Raw genomic sequence first — 25041 nt, forward strand, 5'->3', positions numbered from 1 at the left:
AATGATCTAGCCATTTTCTCACTGTACCAAAATAAAGACCCACAACTTAAACATCAAAAACTGTTTACTTCACACCATTCACCTTTTCTAAATGACCTGATCTTAGCACTTGGATATTGGAAACAAAACCAAAGCAGTTGCTCACACACTTGCATGAATAAGTCTCTGTGTGCATGTAACATTATGACGATGCTGTATGACAGTAGGGCTGCTGCAGAGAGAAAAAGCCCCTTCACAGAATAAACACAAATGGTATTAAATATAAAACGGGAGGAACCAGTCTCATGAACTCATCTCAGTCCTCGTGTAGTGCTGTGCCTGACAGCCCCATCATACAGGTCAAACTCGTGTATCTGCGTCCTAACAAACACATATGGCCCATGTGACCCATCTCTTGAGTCTTGGAGAGAAGTCAAATGAGAACTACGATGAAACTTAATTGTCGTCGCTTTGTTGCTGTGATCTTACAGCAGCACCGAACACAGGCCGATATGTTTAGTCCATCGATTTTCGCGTCGCTGGTCAGAGTTTCCTCTTGATAGGGGTGCTGGTGGTGGAGATCAGACGGTCCTTCTCCCGGTCCTTTTCCCGCAGCTCCTCCTTCAAACGCGCCTCAGTGACGCGCAGTTGTCGGATGGTGTTCTTCATCTCCTTCATTTTAATCTCCATCAGAGCGATGATGTCCCGCTGCTCGTTGAGTTTCCTCAGCAGCTCAGCGGACGTCGTGCCTGTGGTAAGCGAGTACGAGTGATCGGCCCCGCACAACGCGATATCGGCGACAACCACGGTTGTCGCGCTGCCCCCGGGCAGATCTCCACCCGGACCCGAGACTAACGTTACCGCCGTGAGACAGGACCCGTCCCCTGAAGCGGTGAGGTCCATGGGCGTGATGTACTGGCCGTTCTGATCTATCTGCACCAAAGTCTCGTTTTCGGCATCCCCCTCTCCCTTCACTATCGCTGCCTCGTTAGTAGAGCCAACTACGTTAGTAATGATGGGCATAACCGTGGCGGAGATCTTCCTGCTTCTGCCCCTTCGGTTCTTTCTCTCGTTTACCCCACGCAGAGGGAAAAGGGTCGGGACTCGGATGGTGTAGGTTTTCCTACCGCCGGGAAAGTGTACGCTGCAGACGCGATGCCCGGTGGTGGGCTGGAAAGTACTGAAGCAGCCGCTCACCCCGGCCCTCGAAATGTTCTTCAGCCATGTCTCTCGCTGATCAGGATCCTTGGGAAAAGTGTAGAAACGCAGATCGCGGTCTCGATGTGAGTTATTATAGCATCCAGGCACGCAGCAGGTAAAGCCGGGCATGATTGTGTAGTAAATCTACCGGTATGGTTGCTATTCCGTTTAAGTTTGCTTATTTTTGTTGTGTTTGGTTCCTTCGTGTGCTGTTATCTAGAGCAGCGGCCTACAAGCGGAACTACACGTCCCACAATACTTACGACTTCCTGTTTTGGTTTCAAATGGGAGGCTTGCGTCAGTGCGAAAATACTCATATTTCATATGCTTATGAAAATGAATGTAAAGTTCCGATTTAAATTTAATACTACGTTTTTCCTCATATATGTTTACTTGTTTTTTTATGTTATTGTATCATATTCGAGATATTTCTGTGTGCATGTTTGTACTTATAGATTTTCAAAAGACCCAAAAAATGTAGACATTCTCGAAAACATAATTGTTGCAGTTCCATAGCACGACAAGCAGATTACGATGAAGGGTTAGCAGGCAAAAACTGACTAAATAACTGACAAATCTGAATAGTCTATTTAAAGTGATAGTTCACCCAAAAATGAAAATTCTGTCTTCATTTACTTACCTTCGAGTTGTTCCAAATCTGTATAAATGTATTTGTTCTAATGAACACAGAGAAGGATATTTGGAAGAATGCTTATAACCAAACAGATTTTGCCCCCCATTGACTCCCATAGTAGAGAAAAAATATTTCATCTTTTTTTTTGTTCTGTTGAACACAAAAGAAGACATTTTGAAGAATGTAGGACAGCAAACAGTTCTGGGGCACTCTTGACTACCATTATATTTTTTCCTACTATGGCAGTAAATGGGGGGCAAAATCTGTCTGGTTATAAGCATTCTTCCAAATATCTTTCTCTGTGTTCATCAGAACAAAGAAATGTATACAGATTTGGAAGTAAGTAAATGGAATAATGATTTACTTTGGAAGTAAATGATGACAGAATTTTAATTTTTGGGTGAAGTATCCCTTTAAGTCTAATGTGACTTGTCTAAGAAGCCAATTGTAGTAATTGTAAGTATTCCCTTAAAGTATTTTACAAAATTCAAAAATCTAGTTTAATTCTGAAACTATGGGGTTTGAACAGAATGCTAGTTCACACGAAATTAAAATTATTTCATAATTAATAGAACACAAAAGAAGATGTTAAAGAATAAGTAAGATAACTGACACACATTGAGTTCAAAAACGTTTTTTGCTTGTTTTATAATATTTATTCAAAATGCGATATTGCCATAAAAAGAGCTTGCATGGTGTAAAACAAACAAACATTTACAATAAAAAATAAATGATAACTTTGTCTTTACAAAACTGATGTAGCTTGTGAAATAAAGTAGCAGACAAAAAGCTCAATGAGGGTGCACAACCTCACAAAATCAATAACAAAAAGCAGAAAGTTGGCAGAACACAGCTCAAAAGGTTAGAGCCATATGGCTCTTCATCAGACAATGCACAATGTCAAGTAGGCCCTCATATTAACACTACATACATCGCAAGATCAACCACATGACCACATTTAACAAAAGCGTAGTCTCGTGTAGCCAGACCTTCATACAAACCGGCAACAAGCAAACAAGTAAAATCAACCCAAAGAAATCACAAAATATACCACCAATAGCCTACATACTGAAATCTATTAAATAAAAGGTAATCAAATTCATTATCAACATGATTGACAGAATAATTGATACATATATTTTCTTATTAACATTTCAAAATTAAGTATAACTAATTAGTCTATGTTATTAATGTTCTTTTTATGTAGCTTGTGCTTACATTACAAAATGAACTATAAAGCAACTGCTCAAAATTCAATCTAGGGAGGTTATCTCAATGATAAGCCTCAAGCACTGCGTAATATCCCTTTGTACCTAAGATAAAAAAGTTCAATGAAAGACATATTTAGAATTCGACCACAGTTAAAAATGTAGACGTTTACGAGTCTAAAGCCTTGTTTCTGCTGAAAGTGATGTGTTTGCTGACTCCTCCTCTCTGTAATGGGCATGACAGAAATGCTTGACCGTTTCACGCATGCTCATAAAATCGCGACTGCCGCTTGGTTGATGAACCCACCCACACAGCAAAGAGCAGCAGTCAGCATGCAGCAACACATTCATGTCTACGTACCGATCATCCACATACGAAACAGCCCGCTGTGATTTCAAAACAGACGAAGAATGTCCCAAACGCCGAGAAGGTGGGAGGTGTGACGAGTTTATCCTGTCTTTCTTCTTGCGTTTGAGATGGCATATAGCAGAGCACTGACTAGTGCTGATCAGAGAGGGAGGGAGGTAGCCATCATCCTCTGGCCATCATCAATCTGAAAAGCACCGGCGCCATCGCATCCCAAAGCTTTGTGTTACAGTAAGTAACCTACTATTAATGTAGTTAATAACCGAGGCACTGAATAGGCAAGAATTCAAAATTCGGCGAAGAAGGTTGTCGTGTATGTTTGGTTGTGTGTGGCTGGGCTCCAGTCTCGTCTCGGCTAACGTTACGACCTAACGTTACAATGTTAGATGACGGGGAAGTAACGTTAGAGTGATCGTTTTAGTGTGAAAGTCTTGATGCTTTCGGTTATGGTTTAAGCTATGTAAATAAAATAAAATAAAATATAACCAGTGTGTCTTTAAAGGCTGAACTTTTAAACTCAAAGAAGATAGCCTTTCCCATCGCCATCCGGGTGGGCGCAAGGGAGTGATTCTAATAATAGTTCGCCTCTGATATTGTTTACAAAAATCTGTATTGATTACATTTCTTTTCTGGAAACAAAGTAATTTCATATCATTGTATTGGAGATGTTTATTGTGGCCTCTCTCAAACATTTCCCTATGAGTGTCTTGTTGTATTGAAATAACGTTAAACGTTTGGAAACCTGGTGTCTCTTTTAACCCCGTGAAACTACTACCAGGAACTACGTTGAGTGTAGTCAAAAGAAGACAGACAAGCTTGCTTCTCATTTGCCTGTGTTAGGCAGGTGCACAGCCATTGAGATGTAAATTCATTTACGTGCCATCTGGTAGGTCAGCAACCCGCAGGCTGTCACTCGAGCCTCTGATAACAGTGGGCTTATTCAACTCCTTATCTGTTTCGCTTATGGATTCTGATAACCTTAAGTGACTTTGCTGTTAATTTTAACCGTGGTGGTTAGTATTGGCATATTTGCAACTCGGTAAAGGTAGCGTCGCTCTGTAATGGGGTTTTAGTGTTTAGTACATTATCTGTTTGGACAGATACACAGTCGTGCACTCAACTGTCTGCCGATTATTTTACGCATTGTACATATGTCTGTTTTTCTCTCCTTTCACAGGGTGGATCATTTCACAAGAAATCTTCATTGTGGAATGAGCATTTCTGGAGACTTGTCAGTAACTGGTTGTAAGTGCCTTAATTGCTTACGCATGTGTTAGCATAATGCTGCCAGGCGTGGGTGTATTTGGAACAGGGCAGACAGTGCGTGCCCTGGTGCCATTGCTCCAAAAAGAAGGCTTCCCTGTTCAGGCGGTTTGGGGCCGTACACAAGAGGAAGCAGAGTCACTGGCCAGTGAGTTGGACATTCCCTTCTCCACCAGCCAGACAGATGATGTGCTACTACATCCAGAGGTCCATCTCGTCTGTATATTGACACCACCACCACACACAAGGCAGATCGCAGTAAAAGCACTAGGTGAAACTTAATTTGCATATTTTCCTTCTGCTTCTTATCTTGATTGTTCATGTCGACTCAGGGGATTGGGTTGGGTTCCTTCCTGGACTTGAGTGTTTACTGTTCTGCTGTTTACGTTACATCTTGGCAAAGGACAGTTAGATTTTTTACTGTATGCTGCTGACCAAATACATCTCCAGTGCACTCACGGATCACAATCCCTTTCCCTTAAAAGCAGAGTAAAATGATGAAGCACTTGTACTTTAAGCAAAACATTGTTAGGCTAAGAGCATTTTCAGTTTTGAACATTATTGCACTATCAGCATTTGCTTATTTGTTGTCCTTTTTGTATAGGTATAGGCAAAAATGTAATCAGTGAGCATGCAGCTACACTGATGGATGCTTATATGATGGTGACGGCAGCCAGATATTACCCACAGCTTATGAGCATCATGGGAAATTCTTTGCGCTTCTTGCCCGCCTTTGTCCAAATGAAACGCATGCTGGGTGAGGGTTATTGTGGGACCTTGCAGGTATGTAATTCTTACTGAAATATTATTACTTTTATGTATATGTTGTTCTGTTGGAGTTAATAAAGTCATTAAAACGTTACAGTTGTTTAAAACAAAAATCATTGAGTGTGAAAAACTAGATAAATAATTTTTCAACTTAAAGAGAAAAAAAATAGTATTTATGAATAAAATATACATTACTTTATTATTAAAAATGATAAACTTATACACTCATTTTGTTTGTCAAGGTATGTGAAGCACGTGTATATGGAGGCTCGCTGCTCAGCCAAGCGTATGGATGGGCGTGGGAGGAGCTTATGGGAGGCGGTGGCCTGCACACAGTTGGCTCTTGCATCATTGACCTGCTGAGCCATCTCACAGGCCGGCGGGCTTTGCGAGTGCACGGAATGCTCCGGACTTTTGTACGTCAGGGTGGTCCAGGGGGAGGAATTCGTTCTGTAACCGCAGATGACTATGCTTGCTTTCAGCTACTGATGAGTGGGGGTGTGGTCTGCAGCGTGACACTAAACTTTAATCTACCTGGCACAGATCTACATGAGGTCATGCTTGTAGGGTCATCAGGGCGCCTCATTGCTCGAGGAACAGAACTATATGGTCAGAGGACCACCATGCAAGTAGAGGAGCTTCTTTTGAGTGATGGCGGAGGAGAAGTGGGACCATCCATTAGGGGATTGAACGGTATGGTGACTCAGCTCAGACTTTCCTTTCAGGCACAAGAGGACAGGCGCTCTTGGGTGCGGCATCCTGTTTCCACGGCAGCCTCATTTGAGGATGGGCTCTATGTACAGACAGTAGTTGATGCCATCAAACGGTCAAATCGCACTGGAGACTGGGAGCCGGTGGATGTAAAGATCCAGGATGTGGACCCTAACCATAACCACAGAACCTTATCAAATTAAAACCACGAACACATTGTGTTACATGTTACATTTTACATATACAATTAACTACCCCCTAAAAAGATCAAGCCTAGTAACATCATTCACTCATGTTTACAATAAAATAAGCAAGCCCACATTTTTAACATAAAGAGCCTGGATGCATAATACTGAACTTCATAATCCCTACTAACTGGAAGTTTTAAGTTATTAGGGGTTTTAAATCATTTGTGCTTGCAAAGATGTCTCACTGGATAGAAATAGATCTACATGAAAAATACTTAGAAATTTACAACAGTTTACTATTGTAAGTACTAAATTATAGTATTTTTGCATGTGGAAAGTGATATTTTCCAGGGGTGTTTTTTGCCTATTTACTGTAACATAAATAAGATGTGTGAAGCTTAGCTGTGAAATCATTCTGTGCTTTTTCCTATTTTTATCAGATGTTTTGAGTTTAAATACTGCCCACATTTAAGATTCTGACATTTTATATAACTGTGTGAGTACTATTATAAGCTCTGCTGTTTTTTATATGTGTGAGAGAGTTTTGTTTATGTCACTGATTTACTTACTATGCTGGACACTAGAAATCATTACTGTAATATTCCTGTGACAAAGTATCGGACATGTTGCGTTTCTAAGTAAGCTGCACAACATTGCTTATATTTTAATACAGATTTTTGTTTGTTAATTGTTTAAGACTGAGTGTTGGGTTGGTATGAACGGTGTTTTGTAATAAAAACTATTTAACAGATTTAAATGTTATAAAAGGTGTGGTTGATACGAATACATAAATGTTGGTCTGCCACGGCACTTGCTAGTCCTCAAAGCGCCTGTCCTGAAGGGGGCGGTGAATTAAGGCCGTCAACGCCATTCAACATCTAGCAGTTCGAAAATGGCGGCACGAAAGCGAAGTATAGTCTGGTCATTTTTCCAAGCTGAGGATGACAGGAGAGTGTTGTGTCTCCTCTGTATGAAGACTGTTTTGTATTTTGGTCACACGACGAATATGCTTCGCCATCTACGAACGAAACACCCATCTGATTTTTCCTCGTTGGACAAAAGGAAACCCGCGACAGATGCAGCATCCAAACGTAACGACAGTAGTTGTGTGGAAGGTATAAAGGGTTAAATGATTGTTTTGCAGTATTTATGGAAATGTGCACTACTGTGATAAACTCTGGTGTCTTAGAAGCGTCTGACCGATAAGGGGAACTTAGATGTAAGATCATATGCTGCGGTTTAATAGCCCCCCCACCTCCAGTTTTTGGCCTGCTTCGTATGTGACTATATTTCAGCAGATGTTAGTCTTTATTGATCAAGTAACGTTACAGTGAGACTTTGCCGCTCAAATCAGTGCCTGTTGTTATTGTGCGTTTCAGTGTCGACTCATCGGTGAGAATTGGTTCTTTTCAGTCTTGGTTAAAGCGATGAAAAGATCCATTCCACAGTTGTGTTGATGGATGTCGCAAAGCCGCCATGTTGTTTTCAAACGATTGTATATTGCGCCACACGATGATTTAATGGTAATGTTGCATATTTGATGGAGAGTCGAACTATTTTGAGTGGTTTGAGCCGTTTCGATTTGACTCGTTCAGTTAAACGAGTGGATCTTTTGAATCGGGTCACTGATTTGGATCAGTAGTACATGGTGCTCCAAAGAGTATCCCGCCCAAGTTACTCCCAATGAGTATAAACTAAAAGAAAAAACGAACGAACCCTATCTATATAAAGTAATAGCGCTACATTCGGTACAATTCACTAAATTCTATACAATGCATGTAAGTGGTTTTTTTTTCATTTGAAGAGCTCTATCTATAACATTACTGTACATTGTTGTCACGTGACGTGATACTCTGTCTGTCACATCCCCGGATTGCTGCTGTATTTAAAATAAACTCTTGGTTGGTTAATCCAAGTTTATAATGGTGTTGTGGCTGAAACATAACCTCTGTGTGATTTGACACTTTGACAGGAAACTTTTTTATGATTTTTATTTCTGTGTATCATGGTCTGTTTATTATTTTGAGAATCGAATCGATGCGTTTGTTTAAGAGAAATATCCATATTGACAATGCTATAAACGATAATGTCTAACATCTGCTGCAGGCGAACGAGAGGCTTGTTTTTCCGACTGCATTATTCTTTAAGAAGCAGTGTTTCCCCTAGGTTTACGGCTTTGGGGGTACTTTACTTTATTTATATTCTTTATAATAAATAATGTTAAATCAATCAATCTAATGTTTTATCAGGCCATTTACTTTATATTCTGATAGCCACAGTCTGTATGAAACATAGAAGGTCTGGTAACTTAGAAAATGTGTTGTAGGCTCTGGTGCTGAAGCGAAGTCACAGTGGTCTATTTCAATATTTGAAAAACTACTGACGACAAAATGTAACAACTGAAATAAATATATCATGAGCAGGAGTACTTACAAAGTTACTAACAGCCTTTCCATGCCATTCATACTAGAGCTGATTCTAAATATTCTTTCCAATTAAAACATGATTCACAATGAAATGCTCTTAACATGCTGATTATTTATGCTATTAATATCATAAATGCTATATGTAGATACAAGACGTTATGTTTTATAATCTGTCACAAACCTATATAGCAAACAGTAAACTGACTGACAGCTAAAAAATACTTTATTACTGCTGCATTTTCGTTTACTTTAGCGTTACAGAAAAAGTGTCCATTTATTTACCTGCTCTTGGTGTCTGCAGGTCTTTATATGCGACGCTTCTTTGGCGGGAGAAGCAGCGCTCATGGAGTTGAAAGGGTTCAAATGAAGCGTGTTTGGCGCTAAATATATTCGAGGATATAGCGGCAAAATATAATCAACATAAATGTCCCTGAGTGCACGTGATGTGTACATCTCAGTTATGTAGACGCGCTGCTCAATTTAAACCACAGAAATATATTTTTTAATGGTTCATTATGTCTTGCGGTCCGGACGGAACAAAGGATAAGCTGGGTGAATTCCTCTGTAAAATGTTTTTATTTATTTGTTAAATATTCTTTGCCAATGACACCTATGTTTTCTTTTTTCGGTTCCAAGTTACAGTATTGATGGATGAGCAGCAGGTAGAGGTGGAGTCTGTAGGAGAAGATGGTGAAATGGATGGGGCCATCAGAGGGATCCTCCGTGCTGCAGCAGGAGATGGGACAGCTGAAGGAGAGGGGCCTGATGAAGAGGGTGAGGCACCTGCTGATGATGGGGTAGTTAAAGACACACAAGATGACGACACTCCCCCGCTAATACCTGGCACACGCAAGTGGAGCTCAGTGTGGGTGCATTATCGGAAACTTGGCCAGGAGCCAAGAGCCATGTGCTTACTCTGCACGGAGAAGATACAGCACCGGAGTAGTACGAGTAATCTTATCAGACATCTACAACATAAGCATCCCACCGAGTTTGCACAGCTTGAGGACAACTCGCATAAACGACCTAACAAGCGTAAATCTGAAAATCCAAGCACCTGTCCCTCCACTCAGTTGGGTGGGACCCCTACAAGGTCTCAGATTGGATCACAAAGGCATGATGTCCGTACAAACAGCAGTACCAGCCTAGAAAAATATCCAGGTACATATTGGTTTTAACTGTTAACGTGTATCTTTTTTTTAATGGTATGATGTATCTGTGGCAGTAATTCTGTGCCTTTGCATGTATTTGTTTATTAAATAACTAAAAAACGCTTTATCTTAGGTACTAAGTGGTCTGAGGGGGTACGTATATTGGAGCGAGAACGGGAGCTGACAGAGGCTTTAAGACGTGTCCAACAGGAGGAGGGCCGGAGCATACAACTGCAGAGAGAGTTACTACAGCAGTTTCGTGAAATGGATGCAGAGCGGAGAGCACTTCAAAATCAGAAATGTGAACAAGAGCAGGAGCATGCACGATTGCGAAAGGAACGGGAAGAGATTCAGAAGGAGCAGGATGATCTGCAGAAGGAAAAGGAAGCGATGCAGAGGGAGAGGGAGGAGTTACGCAAGGAGAAGGAGGAGCTGGAGAAACAGAAACAGGAATTGGACTCCTGGAAAAGTGCTCATGCACAGGGACAGACCTCTGGATTTTACAATTGTTGATATACCTCAGTATGTCAGTTGCTCAAGGAAACATGATTTCCTTTTTATGGAAATATTTTTTTCTTACCATTTGTTTTCTTTTAACCAGATTTGGATTGGGCAAATGGGATTGTGGGAGTAGGGGAGATGACAGGGAGGTTATTATATTGTTATATTTTGTTTAGCTGAATGAAAGTTTACCCTAATCTTCTAGGATTTTCAACACACATACAAACACATGCATGCAAATTATAGATTACCAACAGGTAAATCATAGATTAGAGTCATCATGAGAAGGCCAGTCTACCCACATATTGTATATATAAGTGTTAACGTAAACAAGCTTCATTGTTCCAGAGTGTGTGAATGTATTCTAGTGTTTTTGTACGTTTCTGCACTGGGAATAAACAGAAAACAGTCTGCAATCTTAATTTCTCAGTCATTTACTCTGAACATCTAGTTATTTATGCACCAGAGTTTGTTGTAACATGGTTTCACTTTTTGGTCCAGGTGAAGTAATTTACAGTGCTGACAATAAATTACAGAGTGAGTATTCCAAAGACAAATCTGATAGAAGCAATGGAAATTTGAGGTATTTTTGCTATAAAAAAGAAATGTAGATAGTAGTACTAGGTAGGGATGGGACGGATAGGATATGTTTTACATATCATTCATTTTAGTGTAATGTAATTTTACATTATTATAATATTTACACAGCCTTAAAATAAATATTTTATTGTTTATTGGAACAACGTAAAGCAACATTTTTTGTTGCTTTAGTCTACTGGGAAAACAACTTTTTAGTTTGCTCTGCTACTATAAACCTTTCTTTTTGTGGTTGAAAATGGTTGTACTGATAATTGTGGAAACTTAAAAATAAACTGATTGATGGACATAAGTAACATTACACATGTCTTTCCTGTAGATAATAATCGACACTAACCCTATTAAAAAAGAAAATGTTTTGTAGCCATTCTGAGCCAATTTGAAATTATAAATTAAGTTAATATTAGTACACTGAAAATCGATTTGTTGGCAGTCTTTGAGTTTAAGCAGAATAAAAAGAATCAGTGATTTCACAACTGCAAACAACTTTTCACTCTTGCAAAATATGGAGTTATTCTGCGGACTATATTAAAAAGGAATTGCAAACTGCATTTGCAAATGCGTTTTCTATTTGTCGTGTCAAAATTGTGACAATTCAAACGCAAATGCAAACCGTTTTCATTTGCATTTACGCAAACGTACAATGTCTGCCAAATTTCAAAAGGAAAATCAAAGTCTATTTGCAAATGAATTACCTGAGTCTTACGAGTTACGACCCTGCCAAATTTAAATCGCAATAGCAATTCCCCATATGCTATTTCACTTCCTCTGGCGTCGCGTATTAAGCCTGCCAAAACTCAAATGAAATCTTAAATCCCTTTGCATTTGCGTTTCCTCTGACTTGTACAGAAACCTGTCAATCAATGGCGGGGGTGGGCTTATTCAATGGGGTGTGTTTGTATCGGGAAGTGACGTCATTCACCGTCGCAGTGGTAGCAGTCAGTCCAACACTAAGGTGACACCGGTTGTGGCTAAAAGGGTTTCAGCTACAGCTAAAAGCCAAAATAACAATAATGGAACAAATGAGGTTCAGATGCAAAGTTTCATATAGAGAAAATCTTTACAATGAATCACAATTGCGGTATTTAACAAGTATAATTTAAAGAAGTTCAACGGGCTCGATAAACAGATGAACACAAACAGTGGTCTGGTGATTTCAATGAGCTACCAATAAAAGTCATATTGAAGCCGTGTGGATTCATCATAATTACATTCATTTCTCAGGTTGGTGCATCATCTGATGGGCTCATTTACTGCACATGTTGTTGAAAACGCTGTTCGGAAATTAAATTTTAAATACAGCAACAACTCCATCCAGTAATTTGTAGATGACAGCTACTTCTGTGTCCAGCAAACTCACTAAAACACTGGAGCACAAGTTTGTCTTTGTCTCACTATGTTATGATACACAAATAAAGAGATGTAGAATTCACGTACTTTTGTAATTTATTATTAACTTGTTATATGCATAATGAACAACAATGATAATGCAGGATGCTGTTTATTCATACAAAGTGAACATGTTTTGTTATGGTTTACAACACGTATTAATCATGATGCAAAATACAGTCACAGTGTTGTCAAGAAATGTCATGTCCTCGGATTACTGTGAAAACAAATATCATAAACAAACATGTTTAGAGGAATGTTGCAGAAGGTGATGATCAGTGTTGGGTAAGTTACTCTGAAAAAGTAATTAATTACTAGTTACTAATTACATATTCAATAGTGTAATTAGATTACTGTACAAATTACTCTCTCCAAAAAGTATTTAGTTACTTATTACTAATTACTTTCTATATCCTACATCAACCTTGATTAGTTAAGTGATTCAAGGATAGGCATGAAACGTCTCTTTTAATTCATTCAAATAAATAATATTAAACTACATAAAGTAAGAGAATTTTATGTAGTTTAATATTATTTATTTGAATGAATTGAAAGAGCCGTTTATTTTATTAACTGACCAAAGTATTACAAATGTGAGAATTATACATTAAAGCACAGATTTTAAAGTTAGACTTTGAATTTTGATGTCAATTCCACTATTACACACACATATATTACACAATATATGTAGTTTAATCAAAAGTAACTGTATTTAAATTACAGAAAAATAAGAGTAATCCCTTACTTTACTTTTTCAAGGGAAAAGTCATTAAATTACAGTAACTAATTACTTAGTAACTAGTTACACCCAACACTGGTGATGATTATCCATCCTGCACCGAAGTTTCACATGCTAAGTGATGGCGCTCTGAGCCCAGAGTTCCAGCACGAGTTATTTCCAAACAAAAAAAACTGAAAACTGCACTGTTTTCAACGCCGATTGTGAGTGCAGTTGTAACTTCACGCCTAATGTGTTTGCTGTATCACATGTATGTATCTACTTAAGTTCCAGTCGACGGTGAAGGATGTCACTTCCCGATACAAACACACCCCATTGAATAAGCCCACCCCCGCCATTGATTGACAGGTTTCTGTACAAGTCAGAGGAAACACAAATGCAAAGAAATTTGCGATTTCATTTCATTTGTTTTGGCAGGCTTAATACGCGACACCAGGGGAAGTGAAATGGCATATGGGGAATTGCTATTGCGATTAAATTTGGCAGGGTCGTAACTCGTAAGACTCAGGTAATTCATTTGCAAATAGACTTTGCTTTTCCTTTTGAAATTTGGCAGACATTGTACGTTCGCGTAAATGCAAATGCTAACGGTTTGCAATTGCGTTTGAATTATGTCACAATTTTGACACGAACAAATAGAAAACGCATTTGCAAATGCAGTTTGCAATTCCTTTTTAATAGAGTCCGCAGTATCATTCCATAGCAAAAACTGAAAATTGTGATGTGTTTTAATGAATGTGTTCGATCACATGCAAGTGGAGCTGTGCAGACGAATCGGTGTTTGCCATGCCCTTGCGGTACTCTGATAGCCAACACGAGTGGTCTGCCCCAAAGAAGATATCCCTGCAGCCCGGAGACCTGCGAGTGAGTATCTTATTCCGCAAATAGGCTGGATTTTTACGTTTTAAATGAGGATGGCTGGAAGTTAAGACTGTAATGAAAAAAATATTAAATATACAATTTTCATCATAGTCTTAAGTTTTGTTTTCTTCACAATTTGTTAAAATCCATCAAATGAATATACAATAAAACCAAAACGAAAAAAAAAAGTTTTTTTAAACAGCAACATGAATGTCTTTTCATTGATTTAAAAATAATTACGCCTATTTTTGTATTTTCATTTCAGAAATCACAATTTCTCTCACCCACTGCAAGCACTGCAATTTCTCTTTGTACCAATTATTTAAATGATCAAATCACTGCTGCTGTTCTGAGTATTTTGTGATACCATCAGATTGTGCTGCCCTTTCATGTGAGTTAGGTTCAGGATTTGGGCTGGGGTTAGTCTTCCAAAAATACAAAATATACTGACACCAACTGTGGATCATGAACATTAACATTTACACATTAAATAAAACAAAATCCTCTGGAGGTTTGTACAGCCCACTTGCAGTTAAAGAGCCAGTGTAGCGCCAACTGCCAACGTTTAGCCTTGAAGGGATTGAATTTCCTACAGAATTTATTCAGTAGGCCTCCTGGTGTTGTGGTTAGTGCTTTGGGTTTGTCATGGGCAGGTTTTTGGTGTGAGGCCTGCCTCAATTTTCAGTTTTTTTCTCATTGAACACAGGGGAATGTTTAGCCTTGAATTCAATTTCCAGCAGGCTGCATCCCGTAGGACCCTTGGTGTAGTGGTTTAGTCTTTTGGGTTTGTCATGGGCAGGTTTTTGGTTTGAGGCCTGCCTCCCTTTTGTTTTTCTCATTGAACACGGGGGAACCGTATCTGACAGCAGCGTTCTTCGTTGTCACAATACTTTCTCCTACTTTGGTTCAAAACTTTAGTGAAAGAAAGCTAAATCTCTGAGAACATAGTTCTTTTCGTGTTGAATGTCAGCACTGTAAATATGAGACTACTATGAACTTGCTATCCCATGGAAGTAGGGTGAACGGTATCTGACAAAATCTAAGTTGTCAGTGACTGTTCCCCCTGCTTTAACTGCCAACGTTTAGCCTTGAAGGGGTTCAATTTCCAGCGGGCTGCATCCCGTAGGTTCCTTGGTGTAGTGTTTAGTGCTCTGGGTTATTCATGGGCAGGTTGTTTGTTTGAGGCCTACCTCGCTTTTGTTTTTCTGATTGAACGCAGGGGAACCGTATCTGACAGCAGCGATCTTCAAAGTCACAATACGTTCTCCTGCTTTGGTTCAAAACTTTAGTGAAAGAACGCTAAATCTCTGAGAACCTAGTTCTTGTTGTGTTCCATTCCAGCAATGTATATATGAGACTAGTAAGTGTTCAATTCCAGCAATGTATTATAGACTAGAAAGAACTTTATATCCCATGGAAAGTGATAGAAAGCTAAATCTCTGAGAACCTAGTTCTTGTTGTGTTGAATGTCAGCAGTGTCAATATGAGACTAGTATGAACTTGCTATCCCATGGAAAGTAGGGGATACGGTATTTGACAGCAACATTCTTCATTGTCAGAATACATTCTCTTGCTTTGGTTGAAAAATTTAGTGAAAGAAAGCTAAATCTCTGAGAACCTAGTTCTTGTTGTGTTGAATGTCAACAGTGTGAATATGAGACTAGTAAGAACTTTCTATCCCATGGATAATTGGGGATACGGTATTTGACAGCAAAATCTCAGACACCGTTCCCCTTGCTTTTACTGCCAACGTTTAGCCTTGAAGGGATTCAATTTCCACAAGGAAGTGTCCAGTAGGCGCCTTAGTGTAGTGGTTAGTGTTTTGGGTTATTCATGGGCAGGTTGTTGGTTTAAGGCCTGCCTCCCTTTTGTTTTTCTCATTGAACACATGGGAACAGTATCTGACAGCAGCATTCTTCATTGTCACAATATGTTCTCCAGCTTTGGTTCAAAACTTTAGTGAAAGAAAGCTAAATCGCTGAAAACCTAGTTCTTGTTGTGTTCAATGTCAGCAGTGTGAATATGAGACTAGTATGAACTTGCTATCACAAGTCAAGTAGGGGGAACGGTATCTGACAACAATGTTCTTAGTTGTCACAATATGTTCTCCTATAACTTATGTGTTGGGAATGAGTTTAGCTTCTGGTGACATGGTCGTTAGTTCTATTGCAAGGTTTTTCATGTTTTTTACAACTTTCCGCCATCCGATACGCCCCCTCCATTAACCCAGCCCCAAATCCTCCTAAAATCATTTCAAGATTGACAGCTAAATAACAAAATCATTTTAACCTTAACCTTTGGAAAAAACAACCCACAGAACAGCAAAAGCCCAATTCTATGGGAAAACCACATTCCAATATGGTGAACGACCTATAACAGCCTACAGAAACAGCTAATGTGGCATCTAGTTATTTATATATCTATGGGACAGTCTCTAATGTCATGCTTACCTGTGCCAAAAGCTCTTATACAGTATATAATGGTGCAGAGATTATGTATTTTTGTATGCACAACCCGGAAGCCAGTGAACATTTTAGCACTTCCATAGCATAAAGTCAATAGTTTTTTTAAGTGTTTTTTGTTGTTGTTAAATGCCTAAAATAAGGTCTGTGGTTAACAAAACCTCTAAATATTTTCACATTTTACTCTATGACATAAAACACAAGCAGTTATATAATCCGCTTGTGGTTTTTAAAGCCTTATCTAGTCCCAAAATTGGTGGTTGCTAACACGTTGCCCTTTGATGGGGAAATTAAACATCGATATCACGCTTAAAAATCTCATAAATAATGTAACATGGAGACACAAATCTTTAAAAACGTTGATGGAGATTAATTCACGGAGTAATTACCAGGAAACACGTTTTTAATCAAGTTTGAAAAAGTTGTAGTCTGTCTAGCATCATATTAGCTTTTTACTTCTGGCGGTTGTATTTAGGCTTCAAAAAGCACAAATATTATTTTAGTTTGCAAATATTATCTTGATAGACAAAAGTAAGTATCATAAACCATAAAAGTATCTTATATTTGCAATCTTCCAAAAGTCTATAGGGAAAATCCATAGGCTTGCGGTCGAGGGAACAAGTGCTAACTTCCGGGTTGGCCTACAAAAATATTTCATCTCTGCACACTTTATCCACCTTTTTCTTGACGTCTCCATGGAGGGCGCCATTATCACGAGTGACTTTCTGTTTGATGCTCCGCACTTCCGTTTTGTATTTGTTACTATGTATGGACAAAGGACATTTCTGTTAATGGTTAAAAATAAAAGTTTCTCGAAGAATTGTTGCGGTAAAAGGGTGTCACGATAGCCACAGAAAGCTCAGAAAACCTTACGAACGAGTGTTACCACGTTAGCTAAGTTACTAAGTGTTACCACAAGAGCGTAAAGTAAATAACATTTAAAGACAGCTCTGTCATAGCTCTGACTACTGCATTCTGCACCTCTCAAAAACATGACAACTTATTGTTTAATTCGTTATTTACTTTATTGTTATTGCATAGTACATCACTATTAACACATGAAGCATTCATCCAGGGCTAAGTGACATTATAATAATTTATTATAATATCAAATGAAGCTTAAGTTTACAGTTGCGCTGTATTCAAACACACGTATTCACATTGGATGACGCAGGAAATACACACTATTTAAAAGTATTTTGTATGTATTTTAGTGTATGTTTGGCCAAGTCAGCATTGTAGCTCTACAAATAAAGGCACATTTAACAACACAGCAGCTGTATCGCTACATGACATACCAGAACCAGTCACACTGAAGCATCCAGGGGCCCGTTTCAATAAGGAGTGTCGCTACCCGATCCGTCCCGGATGTTATGATACACTGCTTTGCGAAAAGGCGGAAGTTAAGTGATGTCATTGTGAAAAGGGCCTATTGGTCTGTCTTACAATAAGTCCTCATCTTTTGATCTCATCTGGTTCTGATTTTTTTGTACATCCAACCATTTAATAACGAATTACTCTCCACATAACAGTACATCTTCGTGTAAATGTAGTGGTATTTCGATTGCATCTATTTTATCCGCGATATAAAAAAAAGCGAAAGCGATATCTTCCATTTCTAGCGTTTGCAGGCGAGAAAACAGCGAGATTCGAGGAGTGTCTGTATCTCATACAGTGTTGCCAACTCTTGCAAGACAAATAAGCAACTGCAGCTCCAAAAACAAGCCCAAAACAAGCCCAACATTATTCATGATCATCATTGTAAATTGTTATCAATTATTTATTATTAATGAACGAGCCTGGGTCATTTTAAACTGACACTACCCTGTTTGAAAAACAAACATAAATTATTTTACAAAAATTAATTGCAAATCTCTGATGTGAGCAGTATAGGCCTAGAGATGAGAGATGGAAAAGGAGAAGATAATGACCACTTAATGTAGCTGTAACAGCCACACATTTATAGTAAAGTAAAACTATATGCATTTGATGTATACTTTTTAAAATTATATTCTGCAATGATCAATACATTTATTTAATACAATAAAAATGTTTGACGTTTAACTTTTAGCCTAATAAATAGGGTCATCCCTCCCTATCCCTTTGCTGCACCGTGATCAGATCTGACCGTTTCGTTAATTTTAACATTTCATTCTAATCGTGACAGATGTAATACATTTAGTTTAGTTGGTAGGGGAAAGGAGGCGGTGTGTTTTAGGACAAATTACGCTATTCACACGTGCTTAGGCTTGAATAACGCTGTGTAGCCAAACGCGCAGATCTACACTTTTAACATGTTTAATGATGTAGCCCGGTTATAAAATGCTTTTTATCTTTAAGTGTATATTTCATCTGTTTAGTATGTTTACCTCCGATTATCCAAAGAGCGCCGATGATTACGTGAAGAGACCACTGTAACATTCTTGGCTTCTCTATGTTGTTTTACGTGCTTCGATATGTTCTGTGACCTCCTGCGGCTTCGCGCAGACCAATCGGCGCGTGACATCATAGTACCGCGAGAGTCATTCGACAGTAGACGTCTCTGTATGCTTTTAAATAGCTCTCGCAGTGCTGTGATGTTATGCTCTGCCGCATGTAGTACAAAAAGCCTACCTTGGAGCAGACAGTGTTAATGGATTGAACAAAACAGCGACCATAGATGTAAAGAAACAAAGTGGCTTGTCAGGTTCAGAACAAGCAACCATATTTTTTAAAATAAGCCCCAAAACCCGCAACAAGTGATTTTTTAACCCCACTTGACAGAAAAAGAAGCCCAAGGTCGCGTATTATAAGCGGACTTGGCAACTATGATCTCATACTGCAGTCGCCTGCTTTAGACTTAATTTCAGGCGATGCTCAAACAACAAGCCTATTTGTGGGCCTTGTCACTTGCCGTAACACGGAAGCTGCAACGATCACGTGATGTGACGACAGCTGCTGTGCTGTTGGTTGTGTAGTTGTGACGCTGGGACATATTGTTAGTAGAGTGGTTTCCTTGTGACTGGTGTTCCACCGCACAGTTTACTGAGACTGATCGGATCTAAGTCGTCCTACAGAATGGTGAACTTTTGTCCGCATTGTGGTTCAAAGCTGCAGCCTGATTTCAAATTTTGTCCTTCGTGTGGAGGGAAGCTCCCAGAAGACCCAACAGAACCTGTCACTTTACAAGCATCCGAATTCCTTTCCAACTCTGTGCATCATTCTGTAAGCTGCACAAAAGGTAAAGGCAGTTTTGGGTTAAGGAGGCGTCCTGTCTTTCCTTAGTGATATTTAAATAAACACGATTACTTATCTGACAACTTTCCATAAGGCACTAGTAATACATCTTCCTGGAGTCATTTTATAACTAACTTGGCTCGTTAGTGAAAAGTTTAACAATGCTATCTGTATTATGAATATTGCTGAGAGTCATATATGCACATGCCCAAAACAACTAAAAGAATGTGTATTGTGTAGTTTTGGTTGGTTTTAAAATAGTTTTGATGTAAGATCAGAATTTAACTCAAACGCAAAGTGATTATTTCCTCTTTTACAGCAAAAATACCTTAAATCCCATGCTGTCTTTTCTCCATGTCTACATGTATGTTTTCTGTGAAGTTTCAGAGGGCTTATAGCACAAGTGTTTTATATGCACGATACATGTAAAACTATGTAAATGTATAGGCCTCCTTTTGAACCACTGTTGCTTCCTCCATAATGGCAAAAAATCAACTGTTTTCTCTAGTAGGTGCTGCTGAGGAGGATTCAGGTTCTGCACTGAATCGCTCACCTCTGCGTTCTGCACGGCGAAAGAGTAGCGCAGCCACACCCACAAACGCTGTAAAATGTACAGGTGAGGTTAAGGCTATTGTGTGGTTTCATAGTAGAGACAAAGGGTGTGTGTAGACTTGTCAGACATCTTCCTAAATTTACATACAAAGTCTTTGACATATCAAAAGATTATCCTTGTGTGAAAGACATCCGCTTTTTTTACAGAAAAGAAGTCTTCAACATCTCCACAAAATGAAAAGACATCCCCTCCACAAAAAGAAAAGACATCCCCTCAAGTTAAAGAACAACAAGAAGAAGCAAAGCAAACCTCTTCACTTGCTCTTCAAACTCCAGGTGAGATGCAAAAACATGTTTTTGTTCTGTTGTCTTTTGATATCCAGAGTTTCTAGGTCAAAAATAAATACCTTATCACCATATTTTAAATCTGTTAGAAAGATACAGAATCTAGATGGTTGGTATGGCTGTGACCGAAGTATTACTGTTTGTGTGTTCTTTCTCCAGATAAGAAGTCTTTGATTTCACTTGGAAAACGTAAGGCTTCTCCCCATGTTAAGGAAGAGGAGACGAAGCAAACTTCTGTTTTATCTCCAAGTCCATGTAAGATGACATGTATAACCTAGTCAATATCTAAAAAATCTGACGTAAAACCACAGTATGTAAAATTTTTGCTGTAATATATAAAAAAAAACACAAGGCCAGTGTTATGTTTTTTTTACAATAGCGCAAATGTTTCAGACTATTTAAAATTGCCATTTTAACCAAGGACATGGACCATGTCCAATGGCATCATATCCGCGTAACCTCGGTTTCAGCTTTTACTGCCGTAGAAACCATGATGACTCAACCAAATGACCCAAGAATAGTTTGGGACAAGAAGAGAGATAAATCGAGGATCAGTGTGGCATTTCCTAAATGGAGCAACATTTTAAAAAATGTATTACTTTACCTCATCCATGAACATGATTTTTCTTTCTCCTCTGATTGATTACCATCAGTAGTGGAGTTAACGGCAACAGTTCCCTTCATTCCACGCTCTTTACAGCGTCATCATGCTACGCTGCTTTTGTTGTTTTGAATGTGCTCCATCTAGCGGCGAAAATCTACATGCCGTGGCTTTAAGTAAATGTTTTATCAAAATGGCTGAAGTTATACGGTAGCTTGTTATTACGTTTGGTTTCAGCTAAATGCAAATCCAGGAAGCGGGTCAGTACCGTTGAGCCTGTCCAGGAGGGAACAATGGTTTGTGACCAGTCAGGCAAAAAATGGAAACTGGTTGAACTTCTGTGGCAAACAGAATTAGACCTGACATATGCAGGTAAGACTATTGAGTCTTGATTAAAATGATTTTTTTAATGAGTGCACCCATCCTAAATAATTTTGTTGTTGCTACTGAGATGTTAAAGAATGCGATAACAATGCAATAAGTTTACTCTCAGTTTTTGTCTTCAAATTTAACCTACATGTAGCATGCCAGGTGAATAAGCAGACCGACTCTAATAATTGCAAGTACATCTTGAGATTGGTAAGTGTTGAGTTAACATAATGTGGTGTATCTGTGTGTGTGCATGGGATGTGTTTCTGATGTTTACAAGTCCTCATCCTCAGGGTGGTAGAGAAGGACACCTGTTCAATGAGCAGAATTTCCACCAGAGAGCAGCCAAAACTGATGCAGGTCAGCTCATATTTAATAGACCTTAGAATATGTAATTGCAGTTTTCAGTCCGGACTTATGACAACACATGCTTCTATTTTTTAATAGTGGAGAAATGGGTGAAATTACACAAAATAGACTTCCTTGGGATTCCATCATGTGTGGGGTTTGGTATTCATGAAGCATATAGGTATGTAGACTTGTGTCCATCGGTTTACTGTGTGCATGTGTGTGTGTGCGTGTGTGCTTGCGTGCGTGAAAACCTCAGATTTTAAACAAGAGCAAGTGCATGCTCTTTAAATTGTTTTTTTCTCTGTGTATTATTTTTTGTGTATTTAATGATCTGAAGATAGACACTTTTGGTCTCTCAAGTCATGGATGTAGGGCTGTCATAATTATGAAATTTGGATGATGATTAATTGTCTGTTTTAAAGCTTTGACAATTATAACGATTCATTACAATAAATTTATTAAATGAAGAAAATATATCCTTTAGAAATGTGAAAATTCTGTTAATAACTTATACGATAGAGTGACCATAACAGAAAAGACTGTCTTGAGCAGTCAAACTAAAACTGAAATATGAGGAAGGTCTTGTTTTGCTAGATACAGCAAGTCTGGATTGACTTCAATAAAATTCATCAACACAATAAAATATAAAGCTGATACAACTCAAATGATGGAGAAATGTCATTTGAATGCAACAGTGGGTGCAGATCAAGGACGGTATATGTAGAATGTTCCAGATACTGTAGATCACCCTTGTTTACAAGGATTTACAATAATTCCGGTTATCAGAGATAATTGCGATGAGACGATTATTTAAAGGGACAGTTCATCCAAAATGAAAATTCTGTTATCATTTACTCACCCTCAGATTGTTCTGAACCTGCACAAATTTCTTTGTTCTGCTAAACACAAAGGAAGATATTTGTGAAGAATGTCGGTAACCAAACCGATCTCATCCTCTATTGACTTACATAGTATTGAAAATAAATACTATGGGAGTCAATGGGGGATGAAATCTGTTTGGTTACTGACATTCTTAGAAATATCTTTGTGTTTAGCAGAACAAAGACATCTACACAGGTTCGAACAATCCGAGGGTGAGTAAATGATGACCGAATTTTAATTTTTGGGTGAACTATCCCTTTTATAATTGTGACAGCCCTACATGCATAAAATGCATGGCTGTAATGGCATTAAATATATAAAAAATATAATGATGATAACTGGTGATACTTTTCTCAGATCCTACTTCACTTTGTAAAACTATGTAAATGATCATTTAATGTGCATGCAAAATTTGAAAACCAAAGCATAATCAGCTTTTGGTCTGACTTTGTACACTTCCTTGTAGGTTTTTAGTTTTTCCTAACATGGGACAAACTCTACAGTCAATAATGGATGAAAGAACTGATTCTTTATCTGAGAAAGCTGTTCTCCAGCTTGCACTACGACTTGTAAGTTTAACATTGAAAGACTTCACTCTTAAATTTGTTGATACTGACTTAAAAAAAATACCATTCTCAGCGAAAGACTGATATGTAACGGTAAGCCTTGTATAAGGAATATAATATTTAAGTGTGATTATGTTTTATAGTTGGAGTTACTTGAATTCATCCACGAGAAGGAATATACTCATGCAGACATCCATGCTGGAAATATTTTCATCAACACTGACAGTCATACAGAGGTCAGTAAGCGTGTCTTTAGGAACTTGAGGATGCTCTATTATTTAGGATGAAATATTTAAGTGTTGTGTCTTTTTAGGTTTTTTTGTCTGGCTTCGGCTATGCATTTAGATATTGCCCAGGTGGAAAACATGTGGAAGAGCGGCCGGGTAGCCGCACCGCTCACCAGGGTAACGTCAAATTCATCAGCCTGGATTCTCATATGGGGGCTGGTAAGTGTCTCTTCAAATGTCAGTTGATTTACATCACGTACAGTATGTACGTCTAATTTGCCCATGTGTGGATGTATGGCAGGTCCCTCTAGATGCAGTGATTTGCAGTCTCTTGGTTACTGTATGCTGAGCTGGACGACAGGAACGCTGCCGTGGAGTCACCTCACTCACTCAAGCTCTGCTATTGCCGCAGAGAAGAAGAGGTAACCAAAACACACGACAATCAGGCTTATACTTTACTTGGAGTGGTATGGTATAGTGGGTAAGCCTCTGATGGATGAATTATGACAACCAAACTCTGCGTTTTTTCACTGTGTTTTTACTGCTCTTAGGACATGAACTTTGTTTGTGTTTTCTCTCTACAGGTATAAATCTGATATTAGTGGACTTGTGAGTTTCTGTTACAAAAAAAGCAAGGCTTCAAGTGAGCATAACATATTTCAATAGTCACATGTATATATTCATACATATTAACACTGATGAGTTAACTGGACTAAACATATGGTATTTGTATTTATTACTAGTGCACATTTGCTTCAATTTGTGAATTTTAGGTGCATTAACTGCATACCTGTCTAATGTGATGGCCCTCCAGTATTGTGAGAAACCAGATTACTCCCTTCTGAAAGCTGGGCTACATGAGAGCTTACAAAAGATGGGTGGGACTCTGAAGGAACCATTGGATCTGTAGGTTACAAAGATTCTATACATAAACAGTCCTATATTGACTGTGTATAATCTAAACTGCTTTGACTTCTTTGATTCACAGGTGAAACCATAAAGAAGTGGGACTTGGGTGATATTATGCAGGATGTCTTCGAGAGAGCTTTTATGTTTTTTAAAGCAATTTTAAAAACTGTTTTTACAGTGATATTTCAATGCAAACGTTACAGATTTTATTTTACTCTGTGTTGGTGTGTTTGCCAGTATGCTTTTGAGTTTAAAATCTTTAATGAAATTGTTTAGTTAAAAGTGTGTTTTTTTAAATAAATCTTTACTGGTACATTATGGATGACCTCGAATATGTACATTACACAGCCAAAAACTCCCTGGTGACCAAGTTTTTGTCTAATAGTTGTTATGATTGCCAGTATTAACAACATTGTCAAAATATAAACTCCTGCTGCTCCTGAGATCACTGAAATTGGCATGTTTTCCACACTAGCACCCCTTTACAAAGCTGCAAAATAACTGTCAATTAACAATGAATTGGTTGTATTTTATAAAATGCAATGCACCTATTAAACCACCCAAATCTAATCTTGCTTT

At 38.5% G+C, this 25041-nt stretch overlaps 4 protein-coding genes across 7 annotated transcripts; 3 read left to right on the top strand and 1 right to left on the bottom strand.

The window, feature by feature from the left end:
• Positions 1-522: 522 nt before the first annotated feature.
• On the bottom strand, positions 523-1851 carry thap11 (THAP domain containing 11). Its single transcript, XM_057335223.1, has one exon. It carries the CDS (start codon positions 1306-1308, stop codon positions 523-525), a length of 786 nt encoding a protein of 261 aa, XP_057191206.1. The 5' UTR covers positions 1309-1851.
• Positions 1176-7069, top strand: gfod2 (glucose-fructose oxidoreductase domain containing 2). 3 transcript variants are annotated; one of them, XM_057335222.1, is made up of 5 exons: positions 1176-1262; positions 3499-3619; positions 4566-4922; positions 5256-5434; positions 5662-7069. In XM_057335222.1, exons 3-5 carry the CDS (start codon positions 4670-4672, stop codon positions 6331-6333), a joined length of 1104 nt encoding a protein of 367 aa, XP_057191205.1. In that variant the 5' UTR covers positions 1176-1262; positions 3499-3619; positions 4566-4669; the 3' UTR covers positions 6334-7069. The 3 variants fall into 3 exon arrangements, with proteins under 3 accessions (XP_057191205.1, XP_057191203.1, XP_057191202.1); XM_057335220.1 differs by having other exon boundaries at positions 1205-1294; XM_057335219.1 differs by having other exon boundaries at positions 1246-1262; positions 3426-3619.
• LOC130547956 (golgin subfamily A member 6-like protein 7) lies at positions 7034-10818 on the top strand. Its single transcript, XM_057324385.1, has 4 exons — positions 7034-7040; positions 7176-7433; positions 9381-9905; positions 10029-10818. The coding sequence occupies exons 1-4, from the start codon at positions 7034-7036 to the stop codon at positions 10406-10408; spliced, it is 1170 nt and encodes a 389-aa protein (XP_057180368.1). The 3' UTR covers positions 10409-10818.
• Positions 10819-19376: 8558 nt separating this feature from the next.
• On the top strand, positions 19377-24993 carry vrk3 (VRK serine/threonine kinase 3). Of its 2 annotated transcripts, none has more exons than XM_057344191.1 (15): positions 19377-19664; positions 20172-20276; positions 20420-20548; positions 20717-20812; positions 21396-21530; positions 21682-21737; positions 21821-21887; positions 21975-22056; positions 23227-23329; positions 23470-23562; positions 23640-23772; positions 23855-23975; positions 24138-24196; positions 24327-24459; positions 24542-24993. In XM_057344191.1, the coding sequence occupies exons 1-15, from the start codon at positions 19502-19504 to the stop codon at positions 24543-24545; spliced, it is 1479 nt and encodes a 492-aa protein (XP_057200174.1). In that variant the 5' UTR covers positions 19377-19501; the 3' UTR covers positions 24546-24993. The 2 variants fall into 2 exon arrangements, with proteins under 2 accessions (XP_057200174.1, XP_057200165.1); XM_057344182.1 differs by having other exon boundaries at positions 20169-20276; positions 24542-24977.
• The last annotated feature ends 48 nt before the right edge of the window (positions 24994-25041 follow it).

This window comes from Triplophysa rosa, linkage group LG1 (genome assembly GCF_024868665.1).
Source record: "Triplophysa rosa linkage group LG1, Trosa_1v2, whole genome shotgun sequence".
NCBI classification, from domain to species: Eukaryota; Metazoa; Chordata; class Actinopteri; order Cypriniformes; family Nemacheilidae; genus Triplophysa; species Triplophysa rosa.